This window comes from Poromitra crassiceps, assembly GCF_964638095.1.
Source record: "Poromitra crassiceps genome assembly, chromosome: 1".
Classification (NCBI taxonomy): domain Eukaryota; kingdom Metazoa; phylum Chordata; class Actinopteri; order Beryciformes; family Melamphaidae; genus Poromitra; species Poromitra crassiceps.
This window is the reverse complement of record NC_139623.1, coordinates 103,612,787-103,629,577: the sequence shown is the minus strand read 5'-3', so window position 1 is coordinate 103,629,577 and position 16,791 is coordinate 103,612,787. Positions and strand designations below refer to the sequence as shown.

General features: G+C 40.9%; 1 protein-coding gene across 1 annotated transcript in view; it reads right to left on the bottom strand.

Annotated features, from left to right (window-relative positions):
• Positions 1-425: 425 nt before the first annotated feature.
• Positions 426-16,791, bottom strand: part of LOC310772423 (protocadherin-10-like) — a gene marked incomplete at both ends in the record, with an annotated part of 44,205 nt that continues 27,839 nt past the window's right edge. Inside the window, one exon of the mRNA XM_083632233.1 lies at positions 426-701. Within this exon, the coding sequence (XP_083488359.1) occupies positions 426-701 (276 nt within the window). The remainder of the gene's footprint in view (positions 702-16,791) is intronic.

Genomic DNA, 16,791 nt, shown 5'->3' with positions numbered 1-16,791 from the left:
AAGCAACTCTGAATCAGTTGACCGTAAATGTCAACTGAAGGTGTGAGTAGACAGTTTCACCAATAACTTCACACAGAGGGATATGATCATGGTGCTCTGTTGCAGTATATACTCCCCATTACCTTAAAAATGCACTTTTGCAAATAAGGTGGTGCAAAGAACAATGACAGTGGTTTACTGAGCAATGGAAAATAGTCATATATGGTCATTATTCGCCCTGCTGTCAACAAGCAGATGGAAGCACAGGTATTCGCTACCTGCAAGGCATTGCTGCCTCTCGCACCTCCGCCGGTGCCATCGGGTCAGCTGCAGGGTCGTCAGCTGGGAGCCACCCTTCGCAGATGTTTAGCCCCTTTGATCCCAGAACATCTCCAGGTGGTGGGGCAGCGGTAGGGATGTCTCCTTACCGCTCTCTGCAGCGGACCCTAAGATCCTTTCTTTGTCCACTTTGCGTCATTCCTTCTGAGCCAAAGCCAGAAACTCCCTTGCTCCGCCTCCTCGGCCAGTTCCCTGAGTGCCTTCCTCTGCCTGGATCCAGTGACACCGAGGATCTTTAGGAAATGTGGGATGGATTTTCCAATGAAGCCTCTGCAGTCCACTTCCACGGGGTAGGTGGATGCCTTCCACCCTGCTTCTGTGCATGTTGCAGACAGCTCTCTGTACTTCTCCTTCTTCCTCTCATAGGCTGCCTCCATGCCTTCCTCCCATGGGACAGTGAGTTCACCCACGATCACGGTCCTGGCAGAGGCTGACCACAGGGTGATGTCTGGTCATAGGGAAGTTGTGGTGATCTCGCATGGGAACTTCAGCTGCTGGTCCAAATCAACAACCATGTTCCACTCGCATCCAGGTGTCAGGACAGACCACTCCTTCTGGTTGATGTTTTGTGCCTCAGCTCCTTCCCTGGTGAAGTGTGTCCGCCATTGGGATGTTGACGGGCTGGTCTTATTCGCTTCAAGTCTGCGTGCCTCCAAAACCTCCGCCAGTTTTCGCAGGACCCGGTCGTGGCGCCATCAGTACCGGCCCTGTGTCAAAGCTGATTTGCAGCCAGTTAGAATGTGCTGCAGGCTGGGGTTCTGGGTGTCGCAGAGATGGCAATTCACTTCTGAGCCATACCAGAGAGATGTACATTTCTGGGACTTGGGAGGGTGTCGTATGTGGACCTAATGAGAAAGCTCAGTCTCGCTTGTGGGATTTTCCACATTTCAGCCCATGTTATGGCCCTGTTGGTGACTGCTTCCCAGTTTGTCCACCTCCCTTGTTGCCGCTGGCTTACAGCTTTGATCTTGTACGTGTCTTCCTCCATTCTGGTTACTTCCGTGACCACCAACTCTTTCCTCTCTTTCTTAGTGGCCTTGGACCACCCAAGCCCGGCCCTGCCTGGCTGCAGCCACCCGACTATATATATACTCCCCATTACCTTAAAATGCACTTTTGCAAATCAGGTGGGTCAAAGAACAATGACAGTGGTTTACTGAGCAATGGAAAATAGTCATATATGGTCATTATTCGCCCTGCTGTCAACAAGCAGATGAGTATATTTGTGGCTCAGGTCTCTCAAGTGCTTGTTTCCCACAGTGAAGCTCTGGTGAGAGCTGTTTCCTGGCATGGATAAGGCCCCAGAGAGCTACATGAAAAATCACTACATACAAATTCAGAGACATTACATTCATCATAGGGGAAACATTTCTATCCTGATGGGAGTGAAATCCTCCAGGTTGAGATGCACATCCACGTTAGTGGTCACTGATTGGCTTGTTAAGCATGAAAATGATGTGAATAACATACCATTGCTGTCTCAGTTACCAGATCTCCATCCAACAGAGTTGCTTATTTGAGAGCACTTCAGAGTTTCTTGCGTGATGCCTGTGTCTATGTTCTGTTTTGTGCATAATGTAATCACACTAAGAATAACTGTTTCCATGAGCCACAAAAGAAGTGTGGCTCTAAAATAACACCACCATCACATCACTACTACCACCATCAACAACAACAACAACATAAGTCTAAGTCTTTACTAAAGTCTTTACTAAAATATGTGAGTCACATTTAGTTGCATTGAAACTTGAATTTGACCAAAAATCGTAAAATAAGAACAAGCTTTACTGTCCGGAGTGCAATTTAGAACCATCTTGCTGTACAAAGTGTATATTGTGCTCAAACTGAGAGAAAGTGTCAACAGTGATGTCTCAACATCAGCCAAAGAACTTCAGCAGCAAGCTGAGGCTGGGTAAGCTGATATGGAGAAGATGTGCTGCAGGAAATGAGCTCTTGGACACACCTGAGGCCCATCAAATAATTGCTGGCTATATATACATGCTCAACATTCTCTTCTTACCCAGTTAAGTAACCTGGATTTGGATCAACACATGTACAATTGGATCAGAATAACCCAGGTACACTCACACTCCATTTAGATTAGATTATGCATGGACACCCGATGAAGCCGGAGGTAACACGAGCCTCAAACCTGTGACCGTCGTGTTGGTAGGCAGGGAATCTATCACCGCACTACACAAACGCCCTGAGATCTGTAATTCCTGTCTTGTGGTGGCTTTGAGAGTGAGTAAATCAGAGTCACAACCTGTTCATGTCTGTTTCTATGCATGGTGATGCATTAGACTGCTATTTACTCCTTGGTGCTCAGTAGTAAATATGACAAATGACAGATTATGAGAAACCTGGTTAAGATAGCATATTCAGATGCAGATCACCCTGGTGTAAATAAAATAATCAACACCCACTAAGATGCTTTGAAGAGGTTGCCAAATCAAGTCAGTCCATCTTGCAAAACATTGCTGGATACTCCATTGTGTTGTGGCTCACCTGCTCCCCCCCCCCCCCCCCCCACCCCTCTCTCTCTGCCTCTACCCCCCCCCCCCTCTCTCTCTCTGCCTCTACCCCCCCCCCCCCCTCTCTCTCTGCCTCTACCCCCTCCCCCCCCCCCCTCTCTGCCTCTACCCCCTCCCCCCCCCCCACCCATCTCTCTCTGCCTCTACCCCTCCCCCCAGGAGAACCAAACCAACAAAATCTCCCATTGGAAACAAGCCAGGTCCCCACAACTGCAAATGCAAATACTCCCCTTTATTCTGGAATTTTGCCTGGAAGTTCCCCTGGGTTGCCACAGAGGGTTATGGGAAATCTCACCTGGATTATGTTTATTTCTGAAACACAGATGCATGTGGAAACATATTGCAGGAGCAACTGAGATATAAATTATGAGTCTAAACAGAATGTTGGTTACCACATAGCTTCTATGTGTAGTTTAGGGTAGAGTCGTGAGATAACAATAGTGAATGAATGAGCAGCCTTGGTGTCCATGTAACAAAGAGGACATTCGGAATGATAGCATTGAACACGGATTATACAGCTTTGAGTCAAGTAACAGGGAACATTAGCTGCACGTGAACTAAGCCCTGGCATGAGCGACAAAATAACTGAAAATAAACAATCAATGGCAGTGATACAGTGTGATGGAAAGGTTACATTACTTAATGCCAGTGATACAGTGTGAAGGAAAGGTTACATTACTTAATGCCAGTGATACAGTGTGATGGAAAGGTTACATTACTTAATGCCAGTGATACAGTGTGATGGAAAGGTTACATTACTTAATGCCAGTGATACAGTGTGAAGGAAAGGTTACATTACTTAATGCCAGTGATACAGTGTGAAGGAAAGGTTACATTACTTAATGCCAGTGATACAGTGTGAAGGAAAGGTTACATTACTTAATGCCAGTGATACAGTGTGAAGGAAAGGTTACATTACTTAATGCCAGTGATACAGTGTGATGGAAAGGTTACATTACTTAATGCCAGTGATACAGTGTGATGGAAAGGTTACATTACTTAATGCCAGTGATACAGTGTGATGGAAAGGTTACATTACTTAATGCCAGTGATACAGTGTGAAGGAAAGGTTACATTACTTAATGCCAGTGATACAGTGTGAAGGAAAGGTTACATTACTTAATGCGAATGATACAGTGCGAAGGAAAGGTTACATTACTTAATGCGAATGATACAGTGTGAAGGAAAGGTTACATTACTTAATGCCAATGATACAGTGTGAAGGAAAGGTTACATTACTTAATGCCAGTGATACAGTGTGATGGAAAGGTTACATTACTTAATGCCAATGATACAGTGTGATGGAAAGGTTACATTACTTAATGCCAGTGATACAATGCGAAGGAAAGGTTACATTACTTAATGCCAGTGATACAGTGTGATGGAAAGGTTACATTACTTAATGCGAATGATACAGTGTGAAGGAAAGGTTACATTACTTAATGCCAATGATACAGTGTGAAGGAAAGGTTACATTACTTAATGCCAATGATACAGTGCGAAGGAAAGGTTACATTACTTAATGCGAATGATACAGTGTGAAGGAAAGGTTACATTACTTAATGCCAATGATACAGTGTGAAGGAAAGGTTACATTACTTAATGCCAGTGATACAGTGTGAAGGAAAGGTTACATTACTTAATGCCAATGATACAGTGTGATGGAAAGATTACATTACTTAATGCGAATGATACAGTGTGAAGGAAAGGTTACATTACTTAATGCCAGTGATACAGTGTGATGGAAAGGTTACATTACTTAATGCCAGTGATACAGTGTGAAGGAAAGGTTACATTACTTAATGCCAGTGATACAGTGTGAAGGAAAGGTTACATTACTTAATGCCAGTGATACAGTGTGAAGGAAAGATTACATTACTTAATGCCAGTGATACAGTGTGATGGAAAGGTTACATTACTTAATGCCAGTGATACAGTGTGAAGGAAAGGTTACATTACTTAATGCCAGTGATACAGTGTGATGGAAAGATTACATTACTTAATGCCAGTGATACAGTGTGAAGGAAAGGTTACATTACTTAATGCCAGTGATACAGTGTGAAGGAAAGGTTACATTACTTAATGCCAGTGATACAGTGTGAAGGAAAGGTTACATTACTTAATGCCAGTGATACAGTGTGAAGGAAAGGTTACATTACTTAATGCCAGTGATACAGTGTGAAGGAAAGATTACATTACTTAATGCCAGTGATACAGTGTGATGGAAAGGTTACATTACTTAATGCCAGTGATACAGTGTGAAGGAAAGGTTACATTACTTAATGCCAGTGATACAGTGTGAAGGAAAGGTTACATTACTTAATGCCAGTGATACAGTGTGAAGGAAAGGTTACATTACTTAATGCCAGTGATACAGTGTGAAGGAAAGGTTACATTACTTAATGCCAGTGATACAGTGTGATGGAAAGATTACATTACTTAATGCCAGTGATACAGTGTGATGGAAAGGTTACATTACTTAATGCCAGTGATACAGTGTGAAGGAAATGTTACATTACTTAATGCCAGTGATACAGTGTGAAGGAAAGGTTACATTACTTAATGCCAGTGATACAGTGTGATGGAAAGGTTACATTACTTAATGCCAGTGATACAGTGTGATGGAAAGGTTACATTACTTAATGCCAGTGATACAGTGTGATGGAAAGGTTACATTACTTAATGCGAATGATACAGTGTGAAGGAAAGGTTACATTACTTAATGCGAATGATACAGTGTGAAGGAAAGGTTACATTACTTAATGCGAATGATACAGTGTGAAGGAAAGGTTACATTACTTAATGCCAATGATACAGTGTGAAGGAAAGGTTACATTACTTAATGCGAATGATACAGTGTGAAGGAAAGGTTACATTACTTAATGCCAATGATACAGTGTGAAGGAAAGGTTACATTACTTAATGCCAGTGATACAGTGTGAAGGAAAGGTTACATTACTTAATGCCAATGATACAGTGTGATGGAAAGGTTACATTACTTAATGCCAGTGATACAGTGTGAAGGACAGGTTACATTACTTAATGCCAGTGATACAGTGTGATGGAAAGGTTACATTACTTAATGCCAATGATACAGTGTGAAGGAAAGGTTACATTACTTAATGCCAGTGATACAGTGTGAAGGAAAGGTTACATTACTTAATGCCAGTGATACAGTGTGATGGAAAGGTTACATTACTTAATGCCAGTGATACAGTGTGAAGGAAAGGTTACATTACTTAATGCCAGTGATACAGTGTGATGGAAAGATTACATTACATACTTTAGGCTGCAGTCTGGGGAGGCTGTCCAAAACAGACAAGCTACATCGGTCACAACAGCTGGCAATGGCTAGGCTGGCCTGATAGCCTTGAGCAGAATAGATCACTGAGTGACTGAGTGAATGAGTAGTTGCAGTATACCACATTGCAGTATACCACACAGCTATCAACTAGGCCTACATCTGTTTAATTTCTCAGATGTTCACTTACTTTTGGGTAGAACATGGGGGCAGTATCTTTTAATTAATATGAAGTGATTCAATGCCAATATGCCTATCACAAATCCAGGTGAATTTTGCAGTGCCATATCACTCAAAGCTCAAATGTCCATAGTTATTTAACATGGAGAAGGCTGCATCATTCAAATCTAAAATAACAGGCCCATGTCAAAACCTCCTTTTCTAAGCACTTGTAAAACCTAAACTGCTATTTTATAGTATAGCTTATGTAAATATGTAATTATGTAAATAAGAATATACAAATTACCTTTGTGGTCATAAAGATTAATGATCCACCTTTGTGTTAATTGTCGCCATAGAAAGATCTTACAATTAGGCTATTTGGCGATGATCCCAGATGCTGCACAAAGGACAGCTATCACTCAAATATCTCCTTTTGCCAACTTATATAAGTGTGCTGGATTCCAGCTTATAGGTGCACTCATCTAAAAGCACCAAAACAGACCCCCCACCACAAACGAGTGCAGCAGTGCCCCCACAGCAAGGACAACCAGGGACATAAATAACCTGTCAGAGGCATCACTCAAGATGGAGCATACATCTCACTGCACTTAAAACGGCTTTCTGCCCGCTGGTAGCATTCATCCCCTCCAGCTCCATCTGTCTGACCACCAGATGAGCATTCATAGTTCACTTCCTGGTTCCTGTCTATAGAGCATGTTTTCTTATTCACATGATCAGATATATTTGTGACACGGTCTGGTGAAAGGTGTAACAAGTAGGTAACCGTGAAATCGCACAAACCAAGATAAAAGGTCGTAAAAAAAACACACACACAATTCCCCCCTTCCTCCATATTACCGGTACACAAGTTTAGATGTTGAAGAACACACTCAATATAACAAACACACATTTCAGGATCATTACATTTGTTAGCAAACAAAGCCCAGGACAAACCAAGCTTTCAGGGCAATTTGACTATTTTCAGATTTCAATGTATGATACATCATTTCAAAGCTTACAATCTGCAGTTTCATATTAAATCTATTTAAAAAAAAAGAGACCTCATCCTACTTGTTACCCAAAATCTCAGTCCCTGTCATCATGTTATTTCAAGAATCAGCCATATAAATTCTCTCTAACCTACAACTGTATTTTCCTTATCAAAAATGTCCGATTAATGCACTATGGAAGCTACAAGAAAGATGTCTACAGGGATGCAACATAAATTATGGCAGTCTCAGTAATAGATTTGTATTCCTGTCGTGTGGCGTCTTTGAGAGTCCACTGTAAATCAGAGTGACAACCTGTTTGTGTCTGTTTCTGTGACGATGCATTAGACTGTGTTAAACCCTCGCACAGCACAGTGCCCATACATGACACAGATAGCCCTCCCGCTGAACTTTGTTCAGGTAACTCATCTCCCAGCACTTGCTGATGACCTCACAACCTTACCTTACCCATCCAACTGTGGTGAAAGCAGAGGCTCCAGGAAGGTGATAAGACTGATGACCTCATTGTGCATCAGCTCCAGCCAGTGTATCTACTCAACTGCACTGACTCACTGATACAAATGGGTCAAGCACCCGCAGCATCCAAGTGTGGCTGTCTCAAACAGTTAGTGACTGATAGTGGTGCAAATCCAATAGCACTACTAGTTTTACTTTTTTTGCACACATGGTAGGGTGAAGTGCAAATTCACTGACTCTGTGACTGGATGGTGTTAAATTGATTATTTTTGTCAAAACTTATAAAAGTTGCATTTCTGTACTATACTGTATAACTAAAAAGACCTTACAGGATGTTATTTGAAGTAGCTGATAGTCTAGTATTTACTTTAGCTGTGCATATTGTGGCATTCCACTGCCACAGCACTGCTATGTGGGGGCCAGGCAACTTCAGCACCAAGGCCAGCGACCTTCACCACAGTGGGCTCAACAATAGAAGGGAGGTACCTGCCTATTTACATGCATGCCTCCTGGAGAGGCCTCCATAGATGATTTAATTGAGTTAATTTAATATGCTGAGGTGAGCCCCTTTTGAACAGAGCCAAGGCAGAGAGGCAAAGTGCCACAGACTCTCAAAGGGACAGAACCTCTAAACAAGCTGAGTTCAGGACCAAAAGCTGCCTAGGCCGGGTTACATTGTGACAGGGGCCGAGGAGGTCACAATCAAGACCATGCCCCAACCTGTCTCAGCCACTCCTCGCCTATGCTCTCTCTGCTTAGACCGAGTGAGATGAGCGTCAACTGGCAAGAACCTACGTTGAATTAGCAAATTGCAATAATTGATATTGACTGGGACAAGGCCTGAAAGCTTGTAGCGACAATGGAACCCCAGCTCAGCTAATGTAGGAGGTAGACTGTCTCTGAACTGCTATGTAGGTGTGTTAAACACCTGGATCTAGTAAGATGTGAAAATAAATAATATAATATATATAAATAAAATGGACAATTAAAATATGGTAGTTGAGAAATATTGTATTAATAGGAAACATAATAGTGGATAGAGTCTCAGATCTAATGGGCTATTGTTTGCACCTGTATGTTCAATGTGACGTTTACCATCGGATCTGCACAAAGTGACAGATCTGGATGTGCGAAAATCATTTTTGTCGATATTTATATTGGTTTTTCAAAAGCAGAAGTGTCCAGGCACTTTTACTGTCAACTTTACAAGCATTTGTACTGTAACAGATGGAGAGCAAGAGTGTGGCAATGTAATGCAGACAGATGTAAGTAAATATAGTCACAGGAGATTCATAACAGAAGCTAGTAGCTAAATCTAGCTTACTAAGAAAACAATAATTCTTAGAGACAGCTGCAGTGAGGAAACTGTCTAGAAGGCAAAGTGTGGAATACAGCGACCTGAACTCATAACATCTGATTTTTAGATTTTTGTAGAATCCATTCTCAAAAATAATATTGAAATGACACGTATAACCATAGCCTTGGTTTGAGCTGAGTGTGGCAGGATGACACCACCAACCCTCACACCCTGCACAGACTCAAAGCCTACTGCACAGACAGACGGCACCAGCCTTCTGTTAGAATGCCATTGCACACAGGGTTACAAGAATAAAATAATACAATTACGGCCTAAGGCCGTACCACTCTGTCTGTAGTTTATCACGTTTGAATCACTTTGATCACTTTTACAGTATAAAAAGAGCACCTGGTGCCATTATTGTAATGGTGCTCTGATGAAGCATTATGCCAAAACACATTGATTCAATTAGCTTCTGGATGAAGCTAAAATAAAAGCATGCTGATAAATGTCTTGTGTGTGTGTGTGTGTGTGTGTGTGTGTGTGTGTGTGTGTGTGTGTGTGTGTGTGTGTGTGTGTGTGTGTGTGTGTGTGTGTGTGTGTGTGTGTGTGTGTGTGTGTGTGTGTGTGTGTGTGTGTGTGTATTTTTGGCGCAAAGTTTTGTCAGTTATTTTGATTAGAAATCAGCAAAATCGACCGGACGTCTTGATTGTGGAGTGACTTAATATGTGAAATAATTTGGCAGAGCACCTCAGAGTAATTTAATATGACAGTTTTCACTGTCCACTTCCTCCTTCAAATAAAAGGTGTGGTGATACTTTTACACAACTGAACAGTAGGAAAACCTTCAGCACCATGGACAGTGCATATTCTGCAAATGCAGGCCACTAGGGAGGATAACTGATGTCAAGTAGTACCCCTGTGATGCTCTCTGCACACAAGAATGTAGCCGCAGGTGCAATGCCTATTTCCACCGACCTACTTCTATTTCTACGTCTTTTAATGCACAAGTAACTACAGGAGCTTACGTCATTGTCCTTTTGAGGCCTTCAATATTTGCAATGTTAACCATTGGATCACCACCTTTGGTTTCATTCACATGATGCAATTATTTCCACAACCCAAACTTATTATATATGATTACCAATTTGTACATTACCAATTTGTACAATTCCGTGGGGTGTGATAACCAACTATGAATGAAAGGTGTAGTGAAGGCATTAGTGCTTAACTATGACTGGTGGAAATTAAAGTTGATATTATGGACTGATAGCTATCTTCTTATTTCTCAGTCCATTGGCTCTTTTTTTTTTAACTGTAACACACACTGGTTGTGTACACTGGTTATGTACAAATACTCTACATTTGCACATAAAAAATATACACAATTAAAGTTACAGAGCAGAGGTGCACATTTTCTCATTCACTGTGAGGGGATGGTAAGTTGATTGTAACGGGAATTGTTTGTTAGGCATCACACAGTTTCAGGGAGCCGGAGCCCATCAGTCTCCTGTAGGACTGCAGGCTGTAAGCTGTGTGAGGTCACAGCAGAGTGCAGTTTGGCTGTAGGCTTTTAAGCATGAGAATAATCCTGGCAAAGCTATTAGTTGTGTCTACTCTACTTCTGTGATTTGAACTGCCAGTACATCTTCGTTATTTCGTTTTCAATTTTCAAGAATTAGTACAGAACGCCATAGAGAATAACTGGGTCGAAATGTGTGTATGTGACGGGAAGGGAAGGGGGGGGGGGGGGGGGTTGGAGAGAGGGAGGGGGAAGAGAATTAACTTTTGATAACTTACATTTCTTCTTTCATCACAGACGCAACAGAAAGACAGATTAAAAAGCTTTATTAAAATTTGCATGATCAGGCAGAACATTTAAGCCAAAAAAGCAACACCAAAATCTGACTATGGACTATATAATCTGACTATGCTTGAAAATAATAGCAAGGCCATTCTCTCCCATACTGTCTTTGATCCACTAAGATACATACTGAGTCATTTAGAATCATTTTCTATGCAACATTTTGACTGGCAAATCAGAGAAAATAACCACACAGTGTACAGAAATAAGAAATAACACATTTGTACTATACCAAGCAAGCAGCACAAACACTCTCCTGTGCCATTCAATCACAGTGAATACAGCAGATATCAAAAAGTATATTGTATAAAAAACAAAGTATAAAGCAGTTCAGTGCCAGATTTACACACATCGACTGGTTCTAAATAGAATATCTGATCTGAGAAAGTAGTGCTCAAGCTCTCAGATCAGCCACCTTATTCACTCAGAGCCACTATCCAAGTCATTCCAGGTGGTACCATACCATGGTAATAACTGTGACTTGAAAAATCTGCATGAAGTACCGATATCTCATTCATTACAAGTCACACATCCTCTTACAATGCGGAAGGCACCCAAGGAGCTAATCAGATTTGCAGTTTAGTTTAGTTTTTTTCTGCTTTTGGAATCATTCAGAGTTTAGACATTGTGCAACAAGTACTCTGCAGTGAGAAATCCCACCTTCAGCGACATCTTTAGTCTCTCAGCCAGGCAGCCAGCTGTGTGGATGTCTGGGCAGCTGAGTTAAACAACACCAGGATAAACAATGAGACAAGAGGTCATGTTTCATTGAACCAGAATACTGCTTGGTAAACAGAAATATATCTTTACACCGCATTACTGGGTGCTACAATCAAATTTAGATTCTGCTTTTATTACAAAAATGGGAGTATGTGGCAGATTTTATGCGATGCACATGGTGTATTCTGTAGTTCTTTTTGTTGTTATTTTTAAGTGGAAGATTCAAGTCTGAGTGAAATACTAGATTCTCAAACTGCTATTCTCATTATCAGAATGTTCGGTAACACTTTACTTGAGGGTGCAGTATGATGACTGACATGACACTGTCATAACCACGACATGACACCTGTCATGAACATGAAGGAGGCGTTATAATGAATGTTTATGACTGTTGTCATTAAGTGTAATTTGGTAAATTATGCCATTGTTAACGCAATGTTGACATTGTTTGAGATTGATTGATTGATTGATTGATTTTTATTTAGTACAAGAATATTACATAAAGTATGTAACAAATAGTAGTACAAGGATACAAACACAGACAGTTGTTCAACTGATTTCCACTGTGGTCCCAAGAAGGATACAAAGAACATTTAAGACATCTGTACAATAAAAAGTACATATGAAGAGTCAGATGCACAAAGAGACAAAAGTACCTGTTCTTCAGGAAAGACGCAAAGCCCCCAAGGACACAATTCCTTGCAAATGATGCTTCACGGCCTTCCTGAAGCCTGTAACAGTGGGAGAGCTTTGAATTGTCCTAGGCAAGGAGTTCCACAGCCTGCAGGCCGTATACGATGTGTTGGTTCATGTTAAAAAGACAGGTTATGTTGTCTTGGTTAATGTCAAGTTGTCATAATGAAGACATCTCAAACAATGTTAACATTGCATTAACAATGACAACAGTCATAAACATTCATAAAGCCTCCTTCATGTTCATGACAGGAGTCATGTCATGGTTAGGACAGTGTCATGTCAGTGTCATCATACTGCACCCTCAAGTAAAGTGTTACCCAATGTTCTCCTTCTCACTCTTTGGTGTGCTTACAGTACTTCCCCCAACTAGATGTTAGCGTTTAGCACACTGCGAGCAGCGACACAAGTTCCTTTCTGAGAAATGTAAATACTGGGCTTCACACTAGTGCTGCTTCAAGATCAATGGACAGGTCAAGAAAAGTAATTTCAGTTTGAGTTAAGTCTCTATACACTATCAAAATCACATTAGATGCACTGAACTACAAATATGCAACACAAAATTGCTCTTGAAGAAGCACACAGAAAGCAGCATTAAGAATTGTTACATAAAATATATATAAAAACAGGAATATTCATAAAACAACACCTGGCCTGGACCTCATATTCAAGTGCACCATGGCAAAGATAAATACATCTCAATATTTAAAACAGTCTTATTCTTTTAGATAAACAGAGTATTTATCATTACAAAAACTAAAATCCCATTGCAATTGTAATTGTAACTGATTTATCTGATTGGCATTCCATCTGATGTGAATGCCATTCATTTTGTTTGAATTCACAGTTACACAAGCCTGGGAAAGGGCAGTGACGATTAGATTTAGAAAGCTAAATGCTTTGATATACTTGACAATTTTATGATGGACAATAAAGTTCAGGGAGTTTACTCAGCAGTGTTAACCTTAATCTCATAATAACATCTTGTTAACAAGAGACAAATTAATTGACATTTTACCCCTTGCTTTGTGAAGTTAATGCCAGCAGATTGTATTTGAATTGCAGAAATATGAATTTGTCATTCTCATATTGAACTGTTGAATAAAAAATCGAGACAAAAAAAAAAAAGAGTTGAATACATGGATTCAAAAATTGAATTTGTGATGCACACTTTGAGGAAGAATGATACTGAATTATTGGCTGAGGAAATGAGTAAGGCACAGTGCCACATGGCTTGTGGTTGGCTAAGTGAAGAGAGTTAGCCCACTGTTGGCAGCCTTGGACGACGTGGCTGCCTTCCAGTCAATACTCAGGGAATAAAAGTCTCTTGCTGAATCTGAACTAAGTAAGCTGAATTTGAATTGGGGGAAAAACAACTTGCATTTATTTCAAAAATGTACCATACAAATTAAATTTCAATTTTTGTTTAACAAATACCTTTTTTTAAATTCAGTGATTCAATATGAGCATGACAAGTTCAAATTTCTGCAATTCAAATAACATCAGTTCTAGACACACACAAAAAAGCCTAGCATATCTATAACTGTGATGCATGGATTTTACGATTTCATAACAATAAATGTAGCCTGCAGGACTATTTTTCATTCATTTCATTCGTTGTATTTTGATCAAATTATTACTTGTTGGTTTGTGGTTACATTACTGGGTTACTGTATATGTAGCTTGCATATATAAGCTACATATAATTCAGTGCCCAGTCAGTTACTTTTTATAACAGCACAGATATGTCTATAGGCATTAATTGCACACATTTCTCAAGCTTGCGTATGTTCCAAAATAGGTTCACCTGGGTTACATGAAAAAAGCTGCAAAGCCTTTTAGCTTATTATTTCTTAGAGCCGCCAAGTCAACTCAAACAAAAGGAAATAATGCAGGTCCCTTGTTTATGCCTATACACTGCAGCTTTCTTTTGAAAGAACTGCACTTTTCTATTGCCAATTTTTAAACAGAATTTTCAAACATTCATCACTCTTTTCAACAAACATTTGGAACACATGTTAGGCGTAATCTAAAAGTTACTAGTAACAGTTTATACAAGCCTTACTAAGCAGACTTGTACCAAACAGTGGAATTGTTTTGTTGTTGTTTTTAACCAAAAAAGAAAAAAAGTGAATTGGCCAGATCATTGACAACACCAAGCTACAGTGTTCACCCTGATGCATGTGTGTATTTGCAGAGATTAGGCGTGTTTAGGTCTTTTGTTGAGAAAGATGTTGCCTAATGGCTACTGATGACGAATAGCAGAACTACAGCGTACAGATTAGATGAGGAACCCTGGAGAGAGGTAAGCTAGTCATGGAGAATTTGAATTGGTCCATGACGAGATGGCCGATTTCCTCCCTATCATTAAGATTCTAACATCCTTGGATAATGCTTGATTTCAATTTCATGTTCAAATAGTTCCAACATATTCTAGAGTCATGCAGATTCATGCCGGACAGAGGAAGTAATGGAAGGTAGCAAGCTGAGGTGGTCGGTGGTTGACGTCTGTGCAGAGGATTGGAGAAACTACCCCCGCCCACCAGAGAGAACTGCTCCAGGGACTGAAATAGGACTGCTGCTTTACATCATGTTTGTGAGTTACAGGGAGGTGTTCCAGCCAAAGACTCCCATGAAGAGATGATTATATCATGGCAGGTTTCTACTGGATTCCTGCCAAGAGACAGAACACAGAATTAAGCCAAGATAGAAAGTTGACCTGACTATGAACCCATAGAAAGTCATCAGTCATGCAACATTGGATCCTGACTGGTTACTGCCACCAATAATCGAATATCATTGGGTTTCAGAGACATTTAGATTCTGGGTGTAAATATATATCTTGCCTCCGGTTATTCATGTTGCTATCAGTTTCAAGGTATTCGTTATTTTTGTTTAATATTCTTTTCTCTGGTCAATTTATACAGAATGGAGCATAGATACTGCATCAGCCTCACAGCAACAATTTAGCTAAAGCAAACCATGGACTAAAATAGGGAGGCAGAACATGTCATCAAGGCATGCACAAGCAAGCATCACAATGTGTCACAACTACTGAAATACTGTTGATATCCATCGTGTGGTTTGTGGCAGAGGGCAAAGTGTAGGATCCATATTAGTTTATGATGTTGGCCACTGATCAAATTTGCCCTGACAGAGCGTCTGTGGAGAGATCTGTGGTATCAGGTATAATGTTACAAACTGACAGAGCGTCTGTGGAGGGATCTGTGCTATCAGGTATAACGTTACAAACTGACAGAGCATCTGTGGAGGGATCTGTGGTATCAGGTATAACGTTATAAACTGACAGAGCATCTGTGGAGGGATCTGTGCTATCAGGTATAACGTTATAAACTGACAGAGCGTCTGTGGAGGGATCTGTGGTATCAGGTATAATGTTACAAACTGACAGAGCGTCTGTGGAGGGATCTGTGCTATCAGGTATAACGTTACAAACTGACAGAGAGTCTGTGGAGGGATCTGTGCTATCAGGTATAACGTTACAAACTGACAGAGAGTCTGTGGAGGGATCTGTGCTATCAGGTATAACGTTACAAACTGACAGACCGTCTGTGGAGGGATCTGTGCTATCAGGTATAATGTTACAAACTGACAGAGCGTCTGTGGAGAGATCTGTGCTATCAGGTATAAGGTTACAAACTGACAGAGCGTCTGTCGAAGGATCTGTGCTATCAGGTATAATGTTACAAATGGACAGAGCATCTGTGGAGGGATCTGTGCTATCAGGTATAATGTTACAAACTGACAGAGCGTCTGTGGAGGGGTCTGTGCTATCAGGTATAACGTTACAAACTGACATACCGTCTGTGGAGGTATCTGTGCTATCAGGTATAAAGTTACAAACTGACAGAGCGTCTGTGGAGGGATCTGTGCTATCAGGTATAACGTTACAAACTGACAGCGTCTGTGGAGGGATCTGTGGTATCAGGTATAATGTTACAAACTGACAGAGCGTCTGTGGAGGGGTCTGTGCTATCAGGTATAACGTTACAAACTGACAGAGCGTCTGTGGAGGGATCTGTGCTATCAGGTATAATGTTACAAACTGACAGAGCGTCTGTGGAGGGGTCTGTGCTATCAGGTATAACGTTACAAACTGACAGAGCGTCTGTGGAGGGATCTGTGCTATCAGGTATAACGTTACAAACTGACAGAGAGTCTGTGGAGGGATCTGTGCTATCAGGTATAACGTTACAAACTGACAGAGCATCTGTGGAGGGATCTGTGCTATCAGGTATAACGTTACAAACTGACAGACCGTCTGTGGAGGGATCTGTGCTATCAGGTATAATGTTACAAACTGACAGAGCGTCTGTGGAGAGATCTGTGCTATCAGGTATAAGGTTACAAACTGACAGAGCGTCTGTCGAAGGATCTGTGCTATCAGGTATAATGTTACAAATGGACAGAGCATC